The sequence below is a fragment of the Rattus norvegicus genome, chromosome 2 (genome assembly GCF_036323735.1).
Source record: "Rattus norvegicus strain BN/NHsdMcwi chromosome 2, GRCr8, whole genome shotgun sequence".
Classification (NCBI taxonomy): domain Eukaryota; kingdom Metazoa; phylum Chordata; class Mammalia; order Rodentia; family Muridae; genus Rattus; species Rattus norvegicus.
The window spans coordinates 25,073,575-25,100,072 of record NC_086020.1 but is presented as its reverse complement, the minus strand read 5'-3'; the positions used below and the strand labels follow the sequence as shown (position 1 = coordinate 25,100,072).

The 26,498-nt window shown below is 43.3% G+C and overlaps 1 protein-coding gene across 2 annotated transcripts in view; it reads left to right on the top strand.

The window, feature by feature from the left end:
• Positions 1 to 3,299: 3,299 nt before the first annotated feature.
• Rasgrf2 (RAS protein-specific guanine nucleotide-releasing factor 2) overlaps positions 3,300 to 26,498 on the top strand; it is a 248,075-nt gene continuing 224,876 nt past the window's right edge. Inside the window, exon 1 of one of the 2 annotated variants that reach the window (XM_039101563.2) lies at positions 3,300 to 4,331. In XM_039101563.2, coding sequence (XP_038957491.1) covers positions 4,044 to 4,331 — 288 coding nt within the window. In that variant the 5' untranslated portion in view covers positions 3,300 to 4,043. 2 annotated transcript variants of the gene reach the window in all.

Sequence of the window (26,498 nt, the reverse complement as noted above, 5' to 3'; positions counted from 1 at the left end):
GTTGGCAGTTGTACTTTCAGTCACCTGCTGGAGCTGTCTGAATCCACGAATGAAACACACACACACACACACACACACACACACACACACACAGAGTTCTAGTCCTTCCCACTGCTAGTAAACACTCCCCTCTGGTACTTCTGAGTTAATATCTTTTAAAATCTCTACAACCCAAAACACAATCTGTGAAGTGGCCCATGTAGCCACTCCCGGATTCTCATTTATCGGAGGGCCTTTAGGTCTTGTCTTCCTTCTTTCCCATCATAGCAATCTCTGACTCCCTTCCTTTCTCCCTTGGTTCCTAGCCTATGCAGATCCCCAGGTCCTGCCTTAGTCTACCTGTTCAGTCATTGGCTGTAGAGCAATTTGTTATTGCCAATCAAATCTATCTGGGGGCAGAGACCCTTAGTGTCTGGGAACTTGGCCTTTGGGAGCTGAATTGAACTGAGGACAGCATTAAAACCAACCCCTAATACAAAATGATCCTCCCAGGAAAGAGTTCATGAAAGTCAAGAGGGAAAATCAGTGAATTTATGGAATAGCCTGTTAATATCTGTTTGAAGAAGAGTCCTGTGAGGTTAGCTAGAAAAGTACTCTCATCTCTACAACCCCCTGGCCCTTTCAGGAAGGCATGATCAGGGTTGCAGGAAGGCATGGTCCAGGGAGTATTCCACTGGATGTAAGAGCTAAGGGCCCACAGAGGCTGGCTACACACTTTACTGGCTGTGGCTTTCTAGATGCCCCATAGATTTCTAGTTATTTTCACCCCTTAAAGTCTCACAGAATGACCTCAATTTTGCAGATGTTTATACTTTCTTTAACAATCCAATGACCAATTTCTAAATTCCATTAAGGATCTGGCTTTGCTACTAAGAATCAAGTGAGATGCTCTTAACCATAAAATTCTCCTCTGGACTGAGCACACTGTTAGCACAAGACACACTCTTCCATATCATTCCAGAATAGTACTGAGGAAATCAGCTTCTGGCCAATAACTGTGGCAATGAATTTCTAGAATTAAAATCCAATATAGGGACTGGAGAGATGGTTCTGTTGGGCAAAGCACTTATGTATTCATGAAGACATGAATTAGGACCTCTGAAACTTATATAAAAGCCAACATGGTGTCAGGTGTCTGTAATCTCCACTGTCCTGTGATGAACTGGGAGCCACAGATAGAAGAATCCTTGGAAGCTTGCAGGCCAGCCAGCTTGGCATATGTGGTGGTGAACAAAAAGAGAACCCATCTCAGAGAAGGTGGAAAGTGAAGACCAACAGCCAAGGTTGCCCTAACCTCTACATGTACACATTCACATAATGTATGTATATACATATTCATTTATATATACACGTGCACACACGTGTGCATGCATATACAATGAACACATGCACACATGCGTGTGTATACATATATGCATACACATGTATGTGTGCATGTGTATGCACACACACACACACACACACAAACACACATGTACACTGCAACAATGCTGCAGTCAACCAAACTGTGGAGAAAAACAGAGCTTTTAATCTTTCACTGCCTTGGGCAGATGAAGTTCACCGCACCTCACGTAATGGAAAGTGAGGTCAGACAATGGTTGAGATGAATACTTTCTGGGGCTCAAATAAGGACATTTTTGGGGGGGGGAGGTCATAGCAGGATGTCAGAGACAGCACTTACTGAGGAAAGAAGTCATTCACATCTGAGGGAACACCAGGGGGTTAAAAGGTAAAGATATTCAGGACAGAATTGTTTTTGTCCTGGTGTGAGACCCATTCTGGCTCCTGCTTGAAACTTGAGTGCCCGACCACACTGTTATGCTCTGGCTTCCTCTTCCCAGATCTGCATGCAGCTGGACCACAGAGAGGGAAAGAAAAGGCCCCAGAGGCAGTCACCCTCTCCCATGCTTCTAGAACCTTGTGAACAGCAACTTAGCTGTTTTTCTCTAAATAACAAGCTCTCAGCTGGGCTAAGCCCAGCTCAACCCAGCACTGTCCTTCAGATACATAACTGTATGTTAGAGGGTGGCTACTGTTCTCCCACAGCCCGTTCAAAATGGCAATTTGCCTAGTACATGGATTTTTATAGTGAAGTTTTCCTTGACAGTAAAATGCAAAACCACTCAGCTGTTCAGTGAGGCAGAGTTAAAGCATCCTGCAAAGACAGCCTTTCAGAACAGACAGGACCCTGGGGCGGCCAACTTGTGAGCACACAACCACAGGACAAGACAGGTGTATTGCCATCAGTTCACTGTCCTGAAAGGAGGCATTTTGCTATTCTGTTCTTTCCACAATATTCTTTTGGCCACTCATTTTAATAACTGGCTCTGGGGAATAAAAAGAATGTGAGGCAGAATCAAAAAGAACACTGTGGGGATTCACTAGTTTTCTCTTGAAGCTGCTAGAACAGCATATCGTTTCCACTTGTGTCTTGTTTGAGCAGGGTGTCTTGGTTTTCCAGTAGCGGTAAGATTTGTTAATCAAATGAATCCCGGTCTTGACAAGGGACTCTGCTTAGCCTGTGCGTGACAGTTTGGCCTCTGAGGACAGCTTCTGCCTCAGACAGCAGTTTTCCTGATAAGGTTATCCTTTCTCCCCTTATTTAAAATGTCATACTGAACTTTTAGTTTTTTTTTTTTTTAATCTTAATTACATAGCAGGTGTCCAAAGGAATTGACACATTTGCTGGCTTTCTGGGAACACCCAACGTCTCCTATCAACATTCACAGGTAGTTTTGGTCTCTACGGTGCTGGTACAAGCTGAAAAGCCAACATTGTGGTTTATGCAAAGCCACCTTGTGACTCCACCTGCTGCTACTGAACCTTTTTGTGAGTGAGTTCGGGCACACGAGCTGTAAAAATGTATGTCTCCTAGTGCCCATACATTTGTCTGTGTTCTGTCTGTAAGTGCTCGTATCTGATGGGTGTGTTTAGGAGTGCATGTATTTGCACATTTACATGTAAATGCATGTGTTTGTGATTGTGTGTGTGACAGAAAGGGGCAGTGTGTTTATGTATAGGCGTACGTTTGTGTGTATGATTATAAATGTATGTACTAGGTACAGTAAATATGAGAGTGTTTGAGATAGCTCTAAGGTATGTACATGTATGTAGTTGCCTGTTTAAGTACAAATTAGTGGGTTTGCGTTTTTGAGAAGTGCATACCTTAGGTGTACATTTGTAATTGTGGATGTGTGTCTGTGTGCTGTGCATAGGAATGTGTTGTTCCTGACTGTATGTTATACTCTTATGTGAACATTGGGTGAAAAGGTATTTGCTAATTTATGTTGCGAGTGCACACGTGCTTGTGTGCCTGTTCTTATTGTATTTGTGTGCATGTGTGCTTTTGTGTACGAATATGAGCATTGTGTGTTTGTGTGTGTGTATTGGTCTCCATGTGTGTGTTCAGTGTGCGTTTGCCTGTGTATGTGTGAGGGCACATTTGTGCGTGTTTGTGCTGTGAGCGGCTGGGTGCTACCACGCTCCTGCCCTTCCTGGGCGATCTACTCCATCCAGGCTTGGTCTGGGCAGAGGAGGAGGCCAGGGACCTGGCAGGCGAGTGGAGAGTGGAGGGTGTGCGCTGGTGCGAGCAGGCAGCGCCTCCGCGGCCGCCACCGCGCTGGCTTTACCCTTTAAATCGGTCTCCAAGCCGATTACTGCTGATCTCCCACGTGACGTTTTACCTTCTGTCTCCCAGAGCGCGTTGCCCGAGGACAGTCCTCTAGCTGCCGCGCGCCACACAGCATAGCTCAGCCCGCCGCAGAGGCAGGGCTCCCGCAACACTTCGGGTGGAGCGACACCGGTCCGGGCGCCCTCGGAGGGTCACTCGGCACCGGGCTTCCGGGGATCGGGAGGTGTCAAGGGCCGGAGAGGGCGCGGTCGGGGAGGAGACCGTGCCCCAGCCTGGATAGGAGCCCTAGGTCTGGGCGGCAAGCGGGGTGCCCTGTGGCAGGCGAACTGGGGTGCGTCCTTTCAGAGGGCACTCTGCGATGACCCCGCCGCGGAGCTGAGGCTGCGACCCGAAAGCCCTCCGCGCCCTCGCCATGCAGAAAAGTGTGCGCTACAACGAGGGGCACGCCCTGTACCTGGCCTTCCTGGCGCGCAAGGAGGGCACCAAGCGCGGTTTCCTGAGCAAAAAGGCTGCCGAGGCGAGCCGCTGGCACGAGAAGTGGTTCGCTCTCTATCAGAATGTGCTCTTTTACTTCGAAGGCGAACAGAGCGGCCGCCCAGCGGGCATGTACCTCCTAGAGGGCTGCAGCTGTGAGCGGACGCCCGCCCCACCAAGGACCAACGCAGGACCCGCAGGCGCCCGGGACGCGCTGGACAAACAGGTACCTCACACCCTCCTTTCCCTGGCTCCCAGCCCCAGGCGCCTTGTTGTCTTGCTTGTCCAACTCTGGTGCTGGGTGGACAGCGGACAGCGCAGGGGCAGTGCTCGGAGACCCTGCATATCCTTGTGCGTGAGCAGAGAGATTCTGCCAACACCATCTTTTGGCCCCACCACCTAGGGATCAGCTGGGCAAGAGACCAGGCTAGTTTAGCTTAGTTTTTTTCCCCCTTCACAATCCTCTTAGAGGTCAGGTCAGATTTCTCTCAGTTTCTTCCCTAACCAGTCTGTGCTCCTCTAGACCTTAGTGTGGCGATGTATGTTGACACCTGTTGGATTTAGATAGGTTTGGCGAGACCAAACTACCCTATTTGGAAAAGTTTGGTTTCCTTTTTCACTGGTTCGGAACGGCAGAGCTCTTTCCTTGACAGTGATGTCTCACAGGTAGTGCAGGGAACCAATCCCACTACCAAGACAGACGTTTCTGTCGGTCCTTATCAATCATTCTTTGTAGTTTAGGTCTTGCGAATGTTTGACCACCGAGATCCGCATAAAGACACTGTCTCCCAAAGATTATTCGTCCCTGAGTTTATGTTTAAAACACACGGGCATTTAAAAAAGAACACTGTGTACTTTAAAGTAAATGAGACCTTTTAGTTGTAGGTCGTAATTTGAACGAGTTTGTTGTGTGCTCAAGGCGTGGAGAAGGCACTAGCTTAACCTCTGAATCCCGTTCCTGCAAAATAGGAACCATATTGATTTCAAATGTCATTTGTTTATTAAAGTTAAAGAGGAATGGTTTTTATTCAGCCCAATGTTTTCGCTTCTTTATTCCAAACTTTGGGGTGCGGTGGGGGGATTGGGTTGCTTTTGGTGTTCCAGAAAAATGTTTCTAGGATGAATTTTCTGTGCAAATCTGACCAGATTGCATGTACTGCAAACCTATGAGGCTGCCACAGACGCAATGGTGGTTAGGATGGCCACCTAATTTTTCTGCCTCTTAAAGCTTCGAACTCAGAGGAACCGAAACCACACCAGGCACAAGATTGCTTTTGGCTTTCGCTGTAAATCATTAACGTCGGTAAATGATAAATGCTTAAACACATCAGAAGAGTTAGGAGTTCGAAATTTAAAAGATGCCCTTTGACTTTTGAAGGTGTTCTCAGTTATTTGGAAAATTAGTTTCTAAGCTGGCAGGTACAGGTATTACAAGTGGGGAAAATTCAAGTTGTACAGTCTAAAATCCAAGAAAAGTTTTAAGGAAATATATTTTTGAAACAGTGTGTGTGTGTGTGTGTGTGTGTGTGTGTGTGTGTTATGTTAGAAGGCCTGTAAGATCCCCCCCCCCAAGGGATTTTTAAGTCCTATTATGTTTAAAATAAGACAGGGTTCTTTAAAATAGTTTGAATACATACCCCTAACTCAACTCTAAATTATTTATTTCCTTTGTATGTATTCTTGAGTTCACAAATAACCATATTTTGGTTACTCTGGAGCTGAGTTTTGAGAACTGTTAGAGCTTTTGTGGCTGTCAAATCTGCCAGTGTTATTTGCGAAGCATTGCTTATCAGCTGGGAAAGGGCAGGGCCTGCATCTTCAGAACAGTTTTCTTTAAGTTGGACTGACACAGAGACTTGAAATCCCTGAATAGCTGGGATTCTGGGGGTATCATCTTAGGCAAGTTTTTCCCCCCTATTTACTGTCACATGAACTGAAGTGCTTGTCACCTCATGCATATTTGGGAGTTTGGGAATTGGGATCTTTGTGGTTTGTAAATAAAACTGAGATGTAAGCACTCCAGAAAGGATTTGAAGTTTGGGGAATTTTAAAATTTTCCTGTATGCTAGAAATGCTTTCTTGACATGGCTTAGCCTAGCTGAATGATGCTTTTCTCAAACACTGCTATCTAGAAGTGACTGAAGAATTAAGAGACACTGTGGAGAGAAGAAAGAAGGAGAAAAGTTCCATTCAAAATCTATAGTGTATGCAATTGGCCTCTCTTCAGTTAACTGTGTCACTTTTTGTGATCATCTGCTTCTAAGGCTATAAAAAAACCTGCAACATTGTTGCTACGTAGAGGATGTGAACTGCAAATAAACAGCAGCAAACACTGCTTCTGAAAAGCTAAGGACAGAGAGGATTGAAATGGGCACTCTGAGAAATCAGGTCAGTAGCCACACAAACCTGTAAGGAACATCATCCACTGCGCCAGAGGAGTCTGCAAAGGTAGAATCCAGAATCTTTGGATGTTACAATGACTCGATTCTTGCTGTGAACCCCCTCTAATTGTTCTTGAGTTCTGTTTCTTTCTCAAATTACTTTAAATTTCTAGTTACCTATGTTTATAGTTAAACTATAAGAACAAACACCAATTGGTTTAATTTACCTAAATAATATTTCAAATTAAGTTTATTGGCAAAAGTTAAAGAAAAATTCAGAAAATGGACAGAACACAAACCCTAAAGTTTTCTTTTATTTTCATGAATGAGCTCATTTTTCAAATATGCCCAAACTGGAGGAATATTTGTGCTGCTCCGTTGATCTCATGGTATTCCAGGATTTGGGGGGGATTAATGAGTCTGTTTTATCAGCATTTCCACAGTGGCAACTTCTTTAGAACAATAATGATGATATAATCAAGTGAAATCTTTTTCAAAAAGGCTTAAAGTGATTCATTACCTCCAAAAGAAGGTTCCTGTTCTTAACTATGTATCTGGGTGTACTGCTTTCTAATCCCCATTCAGGGCAAGGGAAAACTTCCCTCTTTAGCAGTCCAGTTCAGTGTGCTCTTCTGTGATCGCTGTGCTCTGCTCTGACTTGAGATGCTATTCTCTACCATCTCATCTAACTCGGCACTCTGAGCTCAGGCTTCTACATAAGTGAAGTCCAACTCCAGGTATAACAACTAAGCAAGCTGAAGAGGGCTTTGTTGAGGAGGCTGTATTTAAATCCACCGAGCTCAGATTTAAAAAAATTCTGGGTGAACTAGGAGTTGGGGGATGTAATTTGTGAATCCCGGTTTAGTTTATTCTTATTTAAAAACTAGTCAAATGGTTGCTGCTGTCTTGAGACGCACCTTCAGACCATCACATGCTCGAAGGAAAGAGAGGCTTATTTCCAAACAGCCAATTCCACGTGACATTGCTTCACTCCACTGGAGAGATCTTTTAAAGTGTTTGCACTTGAGAGTACACAGCCCAATTGGTCTGGTCCACTTATGTAGCCCTGTGTGTCTTGCCTGAAGGGAGAGAGATGTTTAGCAATAGGACTGTCTTTCTTCTTCTTCATCTGCTGTTGTATTCAGCCTACTTCTGCTTGTTTGGTGGGGGCTGGCGGGGGATGGGTCTCCTTGGCTCTGGAGGCATGAAGAATTGTACATGCCTCTCATAGTTGTGCTGACTTAATGTTAAAGGGACTACAGGCTCTTTGAGTTCTCTGTCACCTCCTTACTAGACAGACATTCTAACTTCCTCACTTGACCCCCAAGACAGGGATTTTTAAACATTTTATTGAATTAGGTAGAACTGCCTGTATGCTCAGAAATCTTTGTAGAAGGCAGAGGCCATGAGGGGGATTTTCCATTTTAGTTCATGATCTTGAGTGGAGCTATAATAACCAACTCTGCATTTTCTTCCTCATCTTCGTTTACTGAATTCAGATGAAGGGAAAGCGCGATAAAGACATTTGCTAAATCTTGTAAACATTTCAGAACTGTTTCTTTCTTAAACTTAGTAAATGCGTTTCCATTAAAATTAAATAAAAATTACTTAGATTAGCGAAAATTAGTTATTTAATCTCAGCTACTTTCGTATCTAAACTGTTGTAATTCGTGTGGAGACTACAACACAGGAGAAACTCGTGGTTGAGGTGTTAGCTGTATGTAAGAGTGTTTTGTCCTGTGGGCTGCACTGGTCTGTGCGTTGTACTCAGTGACAACTGGTGCACCCTGGAAAGGTGGAAGACATTTGCAGTGTGACACTGTTTTCTCTGTATATTTGCTTCCAAGACATGAAGTTAAAATAAAATTATATTGTCTGTCTACAGCAAATTCTATTTTCAAGTTGATCCCTCTTGATCAAAGCTGCATAAATATTCATACGGTAGTAAATATAATTTAAATGTAAAATAGAAAAAGTTAGTTTTTAAAAGCTGTCTTGGGATGAAATAAATCAGATTGCCAAGGTGTATTTATTCGGTCTTGAATCCTAATTTTCAAATTTTAATGTGGCTTCTTGCTTTTATGTGTATTTCTCCCTTTAAAGGGATCTAAACCTGTTAGTTAAGTTTGTTTCCTTTGGCTAGTGAATTTTAATTCTTTGTAATACATTTATATATTGGGAGATTACATATTTTCATTTGTACCAGTGACACTTGAAGATGTGATTATAAAGCCATCCTATAATCCCAGTATTTGGGAGACTAAGGCAGGAGGATTGCTGTGAGCTCAAAGCCAGCCTTGACTATGGAGTGAACCTCTGTCTCAAAAAGTTAAAAATATGTGAGCTACAAGTCCCCTCTTCTTAAGTATGGGAAGAATGGAAATCACAAAAGAAATTCTTCTCTAAAACTAGTTCACCTAGACTGAAGCCTATAGACAAGCAGTGCAGTACAAAATGACCGTCCCACCAATGGCAGGCTGACTGTGTGTCATGGCAATGTCCTTAGTCTTGGTGTGCTGTGGTCCACCCCATCTCAGTTCCAGAGAGCACACTTGGCAGTGTTAACACAGTGACAGAAACTATTCATTTCGCAGAAGGTAGCCCTGTCTTGGTGTGATGTACGATGGTATAGTAAAATTGTGGCCAGTATTTAAACGAAAGCCGAGACGGTGTTAAGTACGAACCTGGCACTGTGGGGAGTGCTTGACTGTTAGAACACTTGGCTCCGGATTAAACATGGCATGCTTTCAGATTTGCTGTCATATTTTTCGGTGGTGTAACTTCTAAATTTTAGCTCAATCCTCAAGGAATTAAAATAAGATTGCCTGCCTACTTAGGAACAAGGCAGTACACTCTCTCTCTGTTCCTGCAGAGAATGTCAATGTCACAGGTGGGTCAAAGATTCAGGTAACATGGTCATATGATTTTTCCTTTTCACCAGAAAACACACGAGCCAATGAAAAAATAAAGACTCAAACCATTTTCTTTATACCACCTCACATTGGCTACAGAATGCTTCAAGTATACGTTTAGGGAAAAGGCAGAAAGTTGTTTCTTCTTGAGCCCTGATGGAAGGATGCTAAAATTGGGGAGGTCTATGGAGAACAGTTTCATAACATCAAAGCAGGTGGACGAGAAGTGAACCTCTTGAAGACTTGAGGAGATACAGATAAAATGGTGCAAGTCAAGCTGTCTTTAAAAATGAACATGTGGAGTCCTACCTAGGCCATTCTACTTATAACTGTGGGCCGAGCTTGCACAAAGGCATTTTGGAGACTGAGAATCTGTACGGAGGGCAGACTCTGGGTACCGGTATTTTGCATGGCAACTGGGTTCCTCTGTTTTATTTAGGGTGATTAATTTAGACAATGTCTGATTCATTTCCTAAACTGTATCTGAGACCATGCCACTTATGTAACTAATGTAAACAAGAGGAGTGGCCTCCCCAACCCTATCAGAGCAACTACTGAAAAGCCGGAAGGGCTAGCACTGTGGGAGCTGGAAGGTGGTAGCTTGATCGAAGGCTCAGTTTATGGTGTTATAACTCAGTTCATAAGTCAGATGCGACTATGTCAGCGATGAAGAGGGGTTGGAGGGCACTTTCATGGATTTTAACTTGTAAGAATGCCAGTAAGAGTGTCATCAGGAGAGGTGGAGGAATTGGGTGTGGCTTGCTTTAGGGGTAAAATGTATAGATTTAGGTCTCGCCTCTGCTACTTACAACACCTGTGATCTCGAGACATCTCTCTAAGCTTAGTGATGCCAAGATGGGCTGAGAAAGTCCCTAGAAAAGGGGTTCATGAGTGCCCCCATCATAGACTTCATGGGTAGTTAAATCCACCCAAGCTCTTAACACTGAGCCAAGCATGGAAAGTAGATGCGTTTGCCAGCTGCTGTCTAGCTCCTTCCCTTCTATCTTTTGATTTTTTGATTTGTTTTCATTACTAGAACCATTTAGGAGAGGTTTTCGTTATTTCTTTTATTTAAAAAAATTAAAACACACATGGAATACAAGAGTTTGTGAACTACTGTCATTTAGTTCAAGCAATCCCCAACTCATGACTTTTTCTTGGTCTCTCTCTCTCTCTCTCTCTCTCTCTCTCTCTCTCTCTCTCTCTCTGTGTGTGTGTGTGTGTGTGTGTGTGTGTGTGTGTGTGTAGGTGGGTAGGGGAGCTTATTTTTAAAGCCAGTCTCAGACATTGTATTATTTCACTTGTACATAGAAAAGTGTTGCCTCTTTGGTTTAGCTGTTAGTTGGCACTGGAAACCATAGTAGACAGTTCTGGAAAGGCCTGATGGGATATCGCTTTTGGATGAACTCCAACCTGTTAACCCTGAAGGAATAGAAAGTTTGCATTCAGTCATTTACCCATGCACAGCTATGGCATAAGGGATGGCCATGATTGGACCCTATACGATGGAGCATTTAAATTATAGACTGCTCTTCTATCAGAGGAGCTTCCGCTAGGGAGACATTTATCAAGTCCCTGCAGTTCTACACTCATCTTACTTAGAATGCATGAGGATCTTATTCACTGTTGTCACCAATGTGTCCCCACACTCAATTCTTTGTGGATTTGCAACACACCATTCATCAGCCAGGATTTCCTTCATTTTCAAAGTCATCACCCCAACAGTTGACACTATTTTAAGGGAGCGATTAAGACCTCGTTAATCAGTGTATAGTTTGCTTCGTGAGCGCTGTCATCCTTTCCCCTAGGGCTAATAGGGTCTGTCCCATGGATGATTGCTTTATGCCTTTTTGATTACAAGGGAGAAATGTGAACTCAAGTAGTCTTAAATAATGGTCACATATGAGTGCTAGGAACCGTGCAAATACCGTAAGGCCAGACAAGACAGAGTATCTCTCTGCCTGTATTAGGACCTAGTTATCCTTTGAATAGTGTTTTTAGCTGACTGCTTTACAACACTGTGTTGCCATTAACTACTCTGTGTCCTCATAGCCCAGGAGTCTCTAACTTCTCCCATAGTTTTACCAACTTGGTATTTTCATCTTATAAAATAAGCTCTCATACTATAGCTCAGGCTGGCCCGTAACGTACTATGCATCCCAGGCTAGTCTTGGACTCCAAGAAATCCCTCTGCTTTAGGCTTCCCAGTACTGGGATTACAGGTGGACTCCACCATGCCCAGACGTCCAGCCTTTTTCACAACACATGAATTTCTTACTAAAGCATCTCTCATTCACTCTTGTATTCAAGCTTGGATTTTTTTTTGTGTGTGAGAGAATCTGATCATCTCACTTCATATTTTGGTTTTAAGGAAAACTGTCACAGGTTTCCAGGGAGTTTCATAGAAAATTTAATGGGTGTGATGTATATCATTATTGAAGTGTATGGAGCATTAATCAAAGTAGTTAGTACCGTGTTCCCAGTGCTAGCATTATGCATCATAAGACTCCACAGTCTTTTTGCAGCAGTGTCTTTACAGACTCAATGTATCAGTGAGATCGTTCTATAATAATGTGATCTGCTTGGGTTCATGTTCATAGTTTATTTATTACTTCCTAATACTCTAAAAATTATTTACATGTTCCTTAAATTATAAACTTAAAACAAACCTAGTTTTCAATATGTGGCTGACAACAGAAAATAACCTTAAGGGAGCCACTGTTTGAATTACCGTGATTCAGACTCAGATCCGGTGATGGACATGATCCGCTCCCCAGAAACCAACCTCTGGCCAGCTCATCCTTATTGCGCCACCATGGGAACCAGCATCCTTCCTTCTCACAGTATGGTTTGCTCTTGGTTGCTTTTGAGTTCACACTCATGCTGCAGTGTTCTGTGTCAGCTTCTTTCCCAAAACATCTTATTTGAGAGATTTCTCCATGTTTCTGGATGGACCAGTTCTTTCTTTCTTCTCTTTCACTCCATTGGGTTCATGTAAACAGCTTCTTTATTCATCCTACAGTGCATGGACACCGGGGATGATCCCAGTAAGCAATACTACAAAGCCCATAAGTAGGTTTTTGAAACACATACACACACAAGCACATTTCTGTTGGGAAGGCGTCTTAGTCAGGGTTCTCTCGAGTCACAGAACTTATGGGGAGTCTCTATATAGTAAGAGTCTTACGGTCTGTAGTCCAACTCCCCAACAATGATCAGCAGTATCTGTGAATGGAAGTCTAAGGATCTAGCAGAGGCTCAGTCCCATGAGGCAGGCCGGCAGGCCTAAAAGACTCTTCCTTCTTCCAATGTCCTAAGGTAAGTCTCCAGCAGAAGGCGTGTCCCAGATTAAAGGTGTGCACCGCCACACCTGGGTCTGGGACTTGCTTTGTCCCAGGTGACCTTGATCTCGCCTTAAGCTCCTGGGATTCATAGCCACTTTGCCTCAAGATCTCCATACCAAGATCCAGGTCAGAAACTTGTATCTCCCAGTCTCAAGATCAGGATCAAAAGTGAGCCCTCCAATTCTGGATTGTAGTTCATTCCAGATATAGTCAAGTGGACAACCAGGAATAGCCACTACAGTAGGCATGCATAGGAATAAAAGTGTTGGCCTAAAAGGCACATGAATATCTAGTTTCAGTATTACTGCTCAATTTCCAAAATAGCTGTTTGTATTGCTATGCCCTCCCCAGTTGTACATACCTATCTGGTTTACACACATTCTTATGGCCCTTGGTATCAGTGCAGTTAGTGGTAAACGTTCACTAATGTCTCATTTTCGATAGATTTACCCAATAAGTAGTGAGGCTGAAGCCTGCACGGTGGCTCATGTCTGTAATCTCAACACTGCACGACTGCCACACGTTTGAGACCAGCATGGGCTACGTAGGAAGGCATTGTCTCCAAACAAACAACAAGGCGAGAACCCTTTGGATACTCACCGCCTGCCCAGTTTTTTTTTTTCTTTTTCTTTTTCTTTTTCTTTTTTTTTTTTTTTGATTTGTAGGAATCAAAGTATCATGTTAAGCTATCTGATCTGCTTTATACACCAAAAGCTTGACTATCAGCAATACATGCTGCTTATCGTAATATCTTTGAAGATAAGGATTTATTGTGAGCCATGTGAAAACACTTTCTTCTACTATGTCTTGACTTTCTATTCTCTCAATGGTATCTTTAGGCCAACAGAAGTTATAAGCTTCAATGTAGTCAAAGTTCCATGTGTTTTCTTAGATGGCATTTTGTCTGTCCCTGATCTGCATGGAAAGCCAGTATCTTTGGTGACATTGACTAGAAGCTGCAGGAACTGTGACCCTCCTCTCCTGCTGTGTTGTGTCAAATTGTGGCCAAAGACATCAGGCACATCTCTGAAGCTATGGCATCCAGTTAAGTGGAAATGTGCATTGGAAGTTGCCATAATAGGGTGTTTCAAGTTTGTAGGAAGAGCCTAAGGGTGATTCTTAAAAACAACAAACAAACAAACAAACAAACAAACAAACAAACAAAAAGACAATTCTAAAGCTCTAGTGTTCCCTCCTGGGGAGTAAGATGCTGCACTCCCGGGAGCTAAGTCTGAGTTCTTTCTCCACCTCCATGAAACTGGGCAGTCCATCCTACCAACCCCAACTTCACCATTTTCTAAGTCATCCCCTGCTAATGCTTACCTTTCATGGGGAAGGGGCCCACACAGGACACACAGGGAATGTTATAAAATAGAGCCAGAAGTCAGTTTCACTTCCTGAGGCCCTTTCCCTAGGCTGCCAATCATGCTGCTGCTGCTGGAGGTCACGGAATCTTGGTTTTCAGCCTGGGTTTCTGCCATGCTCCCTGTCACCCTAAAGTCACTTTCTCTACCTGGCTTGTTTTGGTTGCTAACCAAGAAAGATGATGCCTTTCTGCACCAAGTCTGGTGGTCAAGGTACTTTCCCAAAATGAGTAGAGGAAGAGATGAGGAAAATCCAACTAGCCCATGGCTGGTCACCATACCGCTTAGCTCAAGGGCTACAGATGTATGATTGGAAACAGCCAACCCAGTGACCCAGTGACCTAGAGATGACCCAGCGACCCAGTGACCTAGAGATGGTGCTGAGGGCACCCTTCGTCCCAAGAGGCACTCAAAGATTTGATGTCACCCACCTGTCACAAGCAGGAGGGACAATGCTTCCCACTGTGAAACAGATGAGTGAGTGTTTGCCGGGAGTCCCATGTGTATATGAATTTCTAGCTTTGGAGTCAGAAATGGGGAGACTTGACCTGCATCTTGGGCTAATTGGTCCCCTTAAAGAACCAGTCCTTCCTGGGGTATCGATGTCGGTGATTAGGGCAGTTCAGTTAGCAGCATGATTTGTCTCCAGGTTTATGTTCTCAGGAAGAAATCTGTATGCTGTGCCAGTTTTTCTGCACATGGATGGCTGAATGGTGATGCCACTGGCATAGTCTGAAAAAATCGGGTTCCCCCCACCCCCCTAGCCTGGAGTAACCAGGCCATGTTGGTCACAAACAGCTACATTTGAGCAGGCGCCACTGGTCTCAGGTTACCTGGACTAGGCCTAGGCATTTGGGAAGCCAGGCTCTATGTCCTGCACCTTGCTGGGTTAGTAGCTTTGTTCTGCGTAGTAGAGTTGAGAGATTAAATTCTCTTCAGGACACGTATTCCTTTTCTTGTTTTGGCCTTGTGATTGTCCTGCCTCGGCCTCCCAGTAGCTGGGATTATTACTGGACACTATTACCGTGCTCAGCTAGCTGCTTCTTGGGATATAAAGTCTCGTGGGCCCAGACCAGGTACACCCGTGAATAAACCCTTTCATCTGACAGACAAGGCTTGGCACCTCCCACCTTCTTACTTGAGGCCTCATGTAGCCCTACTAAAAGAGCAGTTACAGGGTTGGGGATTTAGCTCAGTGGTAGAGCGCTTGCCTAGCAAGCGCAAGGCCCTGGGTTCGGTCCCCAGCTCCGAAAAAAAGAAAAAAAGAAAAAAAGAAAAAAAAAGAGCGGTTACAGCTCAGAGAAGCATGGGTCCATTTCAACACGGTTCAGTGGTAAACTAATGTCTGTATGCCTGGTGATTTCGACTGTGGGCTGGACATGGTGTATGAAAACTAGAAGGAACTTGAGGCCCCCAGTGATGTTATTTTCCTTCAGAGGGAACTTACTTTCGCTTTCTTGCAGGCATTAGTGTCAGGGCATTGCATCAATCCCTTCTGGGATTGAGCTGGTTGGCCAGGTTTCAGGCTTTGCAAGAGTGTTCCTGCCAGTTTGTTCCAGTTTCTGAAGTCCAGCATCCTACCCAGAAGCTGAGGGGGTTTACGAAACTCTTCCTTCTAGTCTCTTTTGCCTCTTGCCCCACCCCCCACCCCAGAGATCACCACGGTGTCCCCAGTCAGTATCATAGCTGCTGCTTTCTGCTTGTCTTCACAACCTCTTGTCTATTTAACCTTAAGTTACTTTACTGACCTCTACAATGTCTGTGCCAGGACAAGTCCCCGAGAGCCAGGGCACTGAGGGAATGTGGGGCTGGGTGCCAGTCTCTGAAGGATCCATGGTCTGGACTTGCAGCTCAGGCCTACTTCATGGGGTTTGCCCAGCACTGTGTGATGCTTGGGACTAAAGATGCAGAAGTCAGCTCTGTCATCCCAGAAGGCTCTGAATGGAAGATTTCCTGCCTGCCTGCCAGTCTGTCTGTCTGTCTGTCTGTATCTATCTATCTCTCTATCTCTATCTATCTATCTATCTATCTATCTATCTATCTATCTATCTATCTATCTATCTATCTATCTATCATGTATGTGTGTTTGTATGTAAGTATGTATGTACATACATATGTATATACCTACTTACCTACCTATCTATGAGATAGGGTCTTGCCAGGTAGCATAGACTGATCTTGAATTCACAATCCTCTTGTGTCAGCCACTCAAATGATGGATATCAGGCATGTGTGACCACACCCAGCAATTTCTGACGTTTCAATGCAAGTGTGTATTTTCAGGGCCTTGATTGGTGCTAGCCACTGGGTCCGTCTGCATCTCAGTCCCAGATCAATGAGAACAGTTGTCAGAAAATTTGAGGGCTTATGAGAGAAGCTTGCGCCCTATGTGCCTGTCTCCTCATGAATACACAAGAAGAATCTAACTGTGTGACACAGGCTTTCTGTTCCGACCACAATGCACACTCCTCCTCTATTAGTTCTATTGGAAGGTCTCATTTGTTTCTGGGCTTGTGCAGTATAGTGGCTGGCTGGTCGTGTCTAGTGTGTACAGAGCACCAGCTATAAAACCCTTCTAGAAACATCGTTGCGTACGTCCGTTTTCAGCCTGGTGGTGTGGGCCAGGGCCATCCTTCTTCTTGTTCACAGAGGTGCTCACCTTCTGCTCTTGGCCCTAATAGCACAGGAACAGTGTAAGTCTGGCTGGGCAGCTCTTCTCCAGCTTAGTCAATTCATCTACAGCGGGGGTATGGTAATCCTCACCTAGTGAAGGAGACGTGTTCAATGAACACCAGTATCTGTGTGAAAAATGCTTTCTGTACATCTATATCATGATTTACTTATTTACTTATTATCTATTTATCATTTATAAAACGTTATTTTGAACTCTTTACAATTGCATTTTCACCTCATTTAAGTGGGAGTTGTTTAAACTGCAAGCTGTGTTCTGTTCATTTCCTGGTCGACTTTGAGGAGTGGACAGCCCATCTGCCTTCTGTAAGGACAGCCCTACAGCTTTGTTGAGAAGGCGTAATTGATGGTGAATTTCGTAAGCAGTTTGAAGTGTACTTTTATGAACTGCAGGGTCATTTACCTTAAAGACCAGGTCTGCAAGAGGTTGATCAGTTCTTTCTGACTGTGATGGAAGATTTCTGTCTGTCTGTCTGTCTTGTCTGTCTGTCTATCTATCTATCTATCTATCTATCTATCTATCTATCTATCTATCTATCTATCATGTAATGTATGTACATAGATATCTACCTACCTATGCAATAGGGTCTTGCAAGGTAGCATAGGCTGATCTTGCTACTGTGATGAGCATATTTTGTGTATTAAAGTAAAACTTAACTTTTTTTTTAAACAAGTGGCTAAATTGAAGTTTATGCTTTAAAAGTAGGGTTCATTTTTTCACTTAGAATGTCAGCACTGTACAGAGAAAGGGAAAATACCGTGCAGCCGCAATGACCTTTGCTCTTCTGTTTCGGGTGGAATATAGCCACTTCATTGTGCCGTCTTACAGATAAACGGACTGCTCTAGACAAGAGTTAATCGGCACTCATTTGTTTTCAGGAAACTTTCCCACTCACGTGATTGGCAGGATACACAGTACCTGTGTGTGCTGTAGTCTGCAAACTTTGACATAAGATTTTAAAAATCTATTTTTCCTTTATAAAACAGCATTTATTTTGGGAAAAATTGAAAACCACAGAAAGTCATGAAGGAGGATAAGTTAAATCTCCTGAAATCCCATCCTCTGGAGAAAGCTCTGTATTGAGCTATCTGAGGTGTTCCCTGTCAGGTGCTTGTGTACATAATCAATAGAAATTTGCAAAGGGGCTACAACTGGGATTGTGTTTTCTGCAGAACTTGTATCCCATTTTCCCTGAACACCATATTGTGAGCATACAGTGACTTTCTTGACGAGTTTGTGACAACATTACAGTGTAATTTCTCCCGTGCAGACGTATAATAATCACACACCCATAGATGGATGCTTGGTTTGCTTTCACACTGTAATAGTTTATCCTTCTATTGTACACACTACTTCAAGGAGCATCAGAAAGGCGTTTGTGAATACCTGGCAGGGTTGGTGGAGCTATATAAACACATGAAGAAAGGCACAACTGAGAACAAGAGTCTCCTGTTTATCTTCTGTGGTTCTGGGGAGGAAACCCAAGCTGTGTGTGCCTAGCCTGTGTCCCTTTGCTGAGCAGTGTTCCCAGATAACCGTCCTCATGAAGACAGCTGCCCCACTGTCTCTACCTTACTGTCTTATTTCACATTCATTTCCCTTGAATTCCTTTGTAGTTTTTGTTTTGTTTGGTGGTGCTGGGGACCAAACTCATGACTTCACTTGAGCTTAAGCAAGTGTCCATTCCTATAGACTAATCAAGGTAGTTTCTGGCAACTCATTGACTACCCAACATGAAACACATGTCTGGGATAGATATAACCAATGTCCAATTGTCCAGTTCATTTTGTTGATTTTGTTAAGATTAGTTAAAGTGCCCAAGAGTTATCAAAGAACTTCATTTGGATGGACGCATAGATATGTCCAAAGTTACCATATTGCTAACAATGCCTAAATTTTGATATTTTGAGTTCTGTTTTTCGCTGTTTTAGTAATTCTTCGCCTAAGCATTTGTATTAGCTTAGGCTGCACTTCATTATACCACCTTAGAGACAAATGTGCAGCTCCAGACAAGAGTTAGCTGGTATTTGCTTGCTTTCAGGTAACTTTTCTATTTACGTGTTTGGCAGGGCACACAGTAGGTGTATGCCTATGCCGTGACGTAGTCTACAAACTTTGACCTTTTCATAAGTAAGTCGACTTACTTATGAAAGAGACTGGCACGGCCATGTGAGAAAGAAGAAACCCAATGCTTGGTGCTGCCATGATCACTCTATCCTACCAGACCATCCTACCAGCCAGCCTTAGCTGAGGTTGTCTGCGTTTCTTCCCTTGGCTCTCCCAGGCAGAAGAGCTGTCAGTGAAAGCTGACTCTCACACTGCACCCGTGTTTACTTATTTGGGGTGCATTTCTTTTCTCTCAGACTTTTCCTATTGTGGTTCAAGAATGATAAACTTGATGGTTAAATTAGATTAGGTCACCTTTGAGATTCTACAAGGCCAGAACAATGCCAGCTTCCTGGGCCAGGAGACTAAAACTTTCCTACCTCTAATGTGGATAACAGATGCCCGCCTTGTGGTCTTTTCCACTCAGGTCTGGGATCCCCTGCCGTCCCGTCCCCATCACAGCTTTCCACATGACTTGTGATGGTGAAAATTACCTTGGTCATACATAGGCAGGACTCTAAGGAATACCACTGAATTATGTTGCCCCTCTCACCTCTATTTAAAAACTTATCACTGTGAATTCGAATAAAGATGCTCTCTGAAAGTGATGCTCAGACAAACTATTTTTTCTGAAAATGTGCACTCTTTGGTTGGTGGTTTAGTCACTGGGAGCTTTGGGGGCTCTGGTTGGTTATTGTTGTTCTTCCTATTGGGTTGCAAATCTCTTCAGTTCCTTCAGTCTTTGCCCTAACTCCTCCACTGGGGTCCCCAAGCTCAGTCCTATGTTTGATGGCATACATCCACATCTGTATTGGTCAGGCTCTGGCAGAGCCTCTTGGGAGACATCCATATCAGCAAGCGCTTCTTGGCATCAGCAATAGTGACTGGGTTTGGTGGCTGCATATTGGATCAATTCTTAGGTGGGGCAGTCTCTGAATGGCCTTTCCTTCAGTCTCTGCTCCACTCTTTGTCCCTGCATTTCCTTTTGACAGGAGGAATTCTGGTTTAATATTTTTGAGGTGGGTGGGTGGTCCCATCCCTCAACCAGGATGCCAATCTACTGGATACGGTCTCTACAGGTCCTTTCTCCCCTTTGTTGGGCATTTCAGCTAATGTCCTCCCTGTTGGGTTCTGGGAACCTCTTGGGTTCCTGGCATCTGGGAATTTCTAACGGCTACCCCCAGTTCTCCCTCTTCCACTGCTACTCTTCTTTCAAATTCCTGACCTTTCATACCCCCATCTCCTCCCATATCTGCACCGGCCCTCCCTTTTCCTTCCCCCTCCTCTTTCCCACCCAGATCCCAATCTCCCTCTCCTTCCTGAGATTATTTTCTTACCCCTTCTGTGTAGGACTGAATCATCTACACTTCGACGTGGTCTTCTTTCTTCTTGGGTTTCATATGGTCTGTGAGTTATAACGTGGGTATTCTGAGCTTCTTTTTGGCTAATAGCCACTTATCAGTGAGTATACATACCATGTATGTTCTTTTGTGACTCAGGATGATATTTTCAAGTTCTATCCGTATGCATTTGAATTTCATGAAGTCATTGTTTTGATAGCTGAGTAGTATTCCATTGTGTAGATGTACCACATTTGCTGTATCCATTCCTCTGTTGAGGGACATCTGGGTTCTTTCCAGCCTCTGGTTATTATAAATAAGGCTGCTATGAACATAGTGGAGCATGTGTCCTTGTTATATGTTGGAGCATCTTTTGGGTATTTGCCCAGGAGTGGTATATCTGGGTCCTCAGGTAGTACTATGTCCAGTTTTCTGAGGAACCTCCAGACTGATTTCCACAGTGGTTGTACCAGCTTGCAATTCCACCAACAATGGAGGCATGTTCCTCTTTTTCCACATCCTTGCTAGCATCTGCTGTCACCTGAGTTCTTAATCTTAGCCATTCTGACTGGTGTGAGGTGAAATCTCAGGGTTGTTTTGATTTGCATTCCCTGATGACTAAGGATGTTGAACACTTCTTTAAGTGTTTCATTGGCCATTCAATTTTCCTCAGTTGAGAGTTCTTTGTTTAGCACTGTACCCCATTTTTATAGGGTTAATTGTTTTTCTGGAGTCTAATTTCTTGAGTTCTCTGTATGTTTTGTATGTTAGGCTGTTATTGGATTTAGGATTGGTACAGATCTTTTCCCAGTCTGTTGGTTGCCATTTTGTCCTATTGACAATGTCCTTTGAAAAACAGAAGTTTTTTCAATTTTATGAGGTCCCTTATGTCAATTCTTGATCTTAGAGCATAAGCCATTGGTGTTCTGTTCAGGAAAATTTCCCCTGTGTTCAAGGTTCCCAATGTGTTCAAGGTTCTTTGCACTTTCTTTTCTATTAGATTCATCGTATCTGGTTTTATGTGCAGGTCCTTGATCCCCTTGGACTTGAGCTTTGTACAAGGAGATAAAAATGGGTCAATTTGCTTTATTCTACATGCTGACCTCCAGTTGAACCAGCAGCATTTGTTGAAAATGCTGTCTTTTTTCCACTAGATGGTTTTGGCTCCTTTGTCAAAGATCAAGTTTCAGAGAGATGGCTCAGAGGTTAAAATAACATACTGTTTGGCCAGAGGACCAGGGTTCAATTCCCAACACCCGTATTGGGTGTTTTGTTGCTCAATTGTTAGCACAAAATGAACTATTTTCTAGGAGAATGTTGCTTTGAAACAGAATCCTTATAGTCCTGTGAAAATGCTTTGGAATTCTCGAAGCACAATATCATGGTATGCTTTGGAATTCATAGCACCCACCTTCCCTCAGAGCTTTAGGGACACACATGGACCCATTCTTAGGACTTGAAGCATGTCCTCGCCTGAACATGTGCTGGCCGCCTGAGAGGAAAGAGGCTTTCTTACAACAATGGATGTTGATTGCTGCTGCTGTGTGCATGTGCATGTGCATGTATGTGCTTATGTTTCCGTGTGTGTCCAAGGACACAGTGATGCTTCAGTAACCAAGGCTGAGGTATTCTAGATATTTTCTTTTGCATAAAAAAGCGGTTTTTAAAGTCTATCTAGTTTTGATGGAAAAATAAAAGAATTTAAAGCAAATACAAACAGTAAAGTATATTATGAAGGGAAATAGAACTTTGGTTATAAATTCTATTGCTCGTGCTAATCATGTGCTATACACATGATACACACACACACACATATATATATATATACACACACATACACACACATACTCAATGATGAAGCCAAGTTTACACACACACACACACACACACACACACACACACACACACACACACACATATATCACTATTGTGCAACTGCTAGTGATGTTGCTTTTGTCCTAACATGATATAGAATGAGAAATATGGATGAAGCTTGTCTTCCTTAGAAGGACTAAATGCGTATTTTCGACCCGGTAGCTTTTAGGAAGTTTAATATGCTCACAAACTACACCTATCTTCGTGAGACCTGGACCCTTGATTCTTCCCGTTTCACTTAGCCGTTTTGAGCATTTACAAAATAGCGTCACTGCTACATTGAGGATCATGCAAGAATCTCAGAGTCTCATCCCTGATGTCCGATTGCCCCTGATGACAGAGGAGAGGAAAGAGTGCGTTAGGATGCACCCTCCAATGGCTCCCAGGTACCCAGGAGAGTTAGGAAGGGTTGTCCGTGTTCTAGGAGGGAAAGACTTCTTCTTCGTGTTCACTGAGGGTTCTGGGAGTCGCTGAGATAATCCTTGAAAGAGGAACCAAGTTCAACACACAAGAGGGAGAAAAGGCTAGGCTCAGTTTACCTTACGTGGGAACTTTTAAGTGCAACTTGAAAAATAGCATTTGCATAAGAACAGAGGTGAGGTGGAGGTGGGGTAGAGCCTGGCTATATTATTAATAAGGATTATCGTAAGGGGCTTTTCCTAATGTCAAACAAGGTGCCACTAAAGGTGCAGTATCTTAGAGAAGTGCCTCTAAAATACGCCATCTATCTATCTACTTCAATGCTTTGGTGCTACTGGTTAGCACCAAAAATATGGGGAAGGGAGAGAGCTGGGACACACGAGTGAGTTTCTTTACTGTAGTATTTCTTAGAACCTTGACTACTAATGTGTCTTTTTAAACTGTCACTTTCTTGGTGGTCCATTCAGAGATCTGGTGGGAGGGGATGAGCAGGCACTGGGAACTGCAGGGTCCAAGAGGGCACAGATACCCTCTGCTTCTATTCTCTGTGCTCCCTGGGCTCCAGTCTTCATCCAGTGGCCTTTTTCAGTGTCCCTGTGGAGGAACTGTGTTTGCTGTGGGACTGCAGGGTGCCAGGTTATGCAGTGTCAATTCCTGTCACTTCAGAGTTACAATTACTGTCCACCCCTCTAAGTTGTGATGACTTGGGTTTCTAGGAGAAGAAACAAGACCTTGGGATCCATGTAAAATAGAGCACAAGTCCTGCCTTCCCTTGAGACAGCCACTGTCCATCCTAGGTCTGTCTCCAGTTGAGAACCTGGGTACAAAGCTGTCTACCACCCTGGTGCGAAGTTGCTCATGACCTCACCTACCCTGTAATAACGGTTCTACTTAATTACCTACATAGCCTCAAGTTTTCTTTAAGGGCTACAGTCTAGAAATTTATCATTTCCCCTTTCCATAAAAGGACTGCCAACTTCTCTGCCTTTTAACTGTCCTGATCTTCGTGGTACCCAGTAGCCACCTATGAGGTTGTGCACTAAAAACTTGATTGGTCCAAAATGAGAAGTGTCTACATATACTTAAGCATGCTGGAGTGAAGGTTGTTGCAATAAATAAATAATAAATAAATAAATAAATAAATAAGAAGTCTCCTTAATAAGTCTGGGTGCTAATGTCATCAATCTTCATGAATCTTAAGCACATTTTAGTTGGGAGTTGGTGTTTGTTATGGATGAGCTACAGTTTGATAGACCTTTCAATAACGATGATGTTTTCTTTCATGTTTGAATTGACTTTTATCTTTCAATAATGATAATGCTCTCCTTTGTGGGTTTTCCCCCTCAAGTATAAATGTATCTGTTATCTACCTTATATGCTATTTATGTGTGGGGTGCATAGTGTCTCACACATAGCAAGCGTGTGCTTAGGCCTTGAGCTGCATACCATTATCTGTCTTATCTCAACCAAGCCATTCCTTTATTATTCTGCAGTCAGGCATGCTGGAAAGAACTCATGAGCTGCACGTTTCCTATAATGGTAAAGTCATGGCTCTAATACACAGTGTTTATCAGTAGCTAGAATTCTAGGATTCTGTCCTAGGGGACAGTGGGATGAGTGCACCCGGAAGTACTAAAGAGGATGCATTGTTGTTCTGGTTTCATTTGTAACAAACACCGGATACAGCCTCAATGTCTGCTATAGTTTGGATGTCTACACCCCACCCACATTTTAAAGGCTCGGCCACAGGGTGATGCTGCAGGGAAGTGATGGAGCCTTTAAGAGGTGATATATAGCTCTTGGGGGATTGTAGGATCCTGGACTTTTCTTTCTCTTCTTCTTATTCTTCCTCCTCTACCTCCTCCTCTTCCTCCTCTTCCTCCTCCCTTTGTTGTTTTTGATCTTTGGCTTACAGTGGGAACAGATTTGGCTGTCATACAGGTTACCTATCATTGTTGCTTAGCACCCATCAGGGGCACAACAGCACCATTTCCATCCAATCCTGGGCTGGGATGCTTAAACTGTACCTTTATATATGATTTATATCAGATGTCTGTAGTAATAAACTAATACATTGCCCAAGGACAAAGGTTGGTTAGTTAAAACATGAGGTATGAATTTAACCATAGTGAAGGTATAAATGGCAGCAAATGGCCTTCAGAGGATACTTGTATATATGTATTTTAGGGAGAGATATATGAATTTTTGCTTTCAGCAACTCCCACAGGAACTACTTCTGACTGTCCACTGTGAATCTCTGAGTGGGAAGTTTCTCACCGCTTTAATTCTGCTCATGCTTGCTTCTGCATGTAAGGTTCTGAAATAGACTTACACATTTACACAATCAATTGAATGATCACGTAACCAAGCCACTCAGCTACTCGTGAGGCAGCTGCAGAAAACGTCCCCAACTCAAATGATGATAGTTCTGTGGCATAAAAATAAACATGCATAAAAATAAACTTTCTTGCAACATAATTTGGGGCCATTGGGTAAAGAGTATTTTCTACTAAGTCACAGATTGCATTTTTTTTTTTTTGGTGGGTAAGAAGTAAAGGTTTAGTATGTAAAAGATATAGCTTTGATTTGAAAGCCATGTAGACTCTATTCTGGGTTCTCCATTTCATTATAACTGTGGTGGCCAGTGATTCTCCTATTAAAATAATTTCCTGAAAGTTAGAGTGCTTTGTGTCTAGTTATTTTTAAGTGACCCAGTGCAGGAAGGATGTGGAGGGGTGGAGTACTGTGGGAGCTTTTGCCAGTTCATGGGGAAAAAATGTTTGAACGTGACCTAAGGCCACGGAGAGTAGTGTGAAGTGTGGTCAGCTCAAAGCAGAGGTCCCTATAGTGATGGGTAAAGGCAGTCCTGGGCTCAGTCCAGCAGCTTTTTCAGTGCATCCTTGCCAAAGATTTTATTTGTTCTATGTGGAGGACTTATTTAACAGTTGAGCTTTGAAAAGGTAAGAGAATTACTTTCATCCTAGAAGACGGAAAATGAGCACCAGCCCCCTGAAGTCATCAATGGGTACTTTAATGTCCACACCACACAGCGTGTCATCCCATGCTCTAGATCTGAAATGACATGTTATAATACATGTATGTTTTCGAAAAGGTCAGTGCATGAGTGTGTGTGGCACACAGGTGACAGGTGTTTTAGATTGATACAACATCCATTGCAGCTCAGTGTGGCACATACCTCGGAGTGCTCACTTCTTCATTCCCTCTGTCTATAACACCAGATTATGCTTGGCCTCTGCACATCCGTGGCTTCTTTCTATAGCATCTTCTATAGATGCTACCTTACCTGTAGTGCTTGTCTGGGTCTCCTTAACTATAACAAGTTGCACTGGAAGAAAAGTAATAAAGACATCTTCAGGTGGTTGGAGAGATGGCTCAGCGGTTAAGAGCACTGACTGCTCTTCCAGAGGTCCTGAGTTCAAATCCCAGTGACCACATGGTGGCTCACAACCATCTGTAATGGGATCTGATGGCCTCTTCTGGTGTGTCTGAAGACAGCTACAGTGTACTTATATATAATAAATAAATCTTTAAAAAAAAAAGACATCTTCAAATGTGCCCAATTCTTTGGGAGACACGTGAAAACTCAGCATCACTAATGTGGGAGAATTCAAACCATACTTTCTAAGAGAAATCCCTGATCTGAACATCCGAAGTCTGAAGTGTAAGCTAGCTGCACATAATACCATAAACAGAAAACATTGTCTATGATGACACTTGGCTTTCCTGACAAAATGATTGGAAACATTTTATGACATTTTCTGTAGGCTGTGTGTACAATAAATTCACCGGCCATGTTTTTCACTGGTAAAGTATTTCATACACACGCTGATATTTCAAGACCTCAAAAGTTCTGAAATCTGGAGTCCTTCTGGTCTGACACTTGACTGTCTTGGAACCTGATAACTCCTGCCCTTGTCTCTTACTCTCCACTCCTGAGT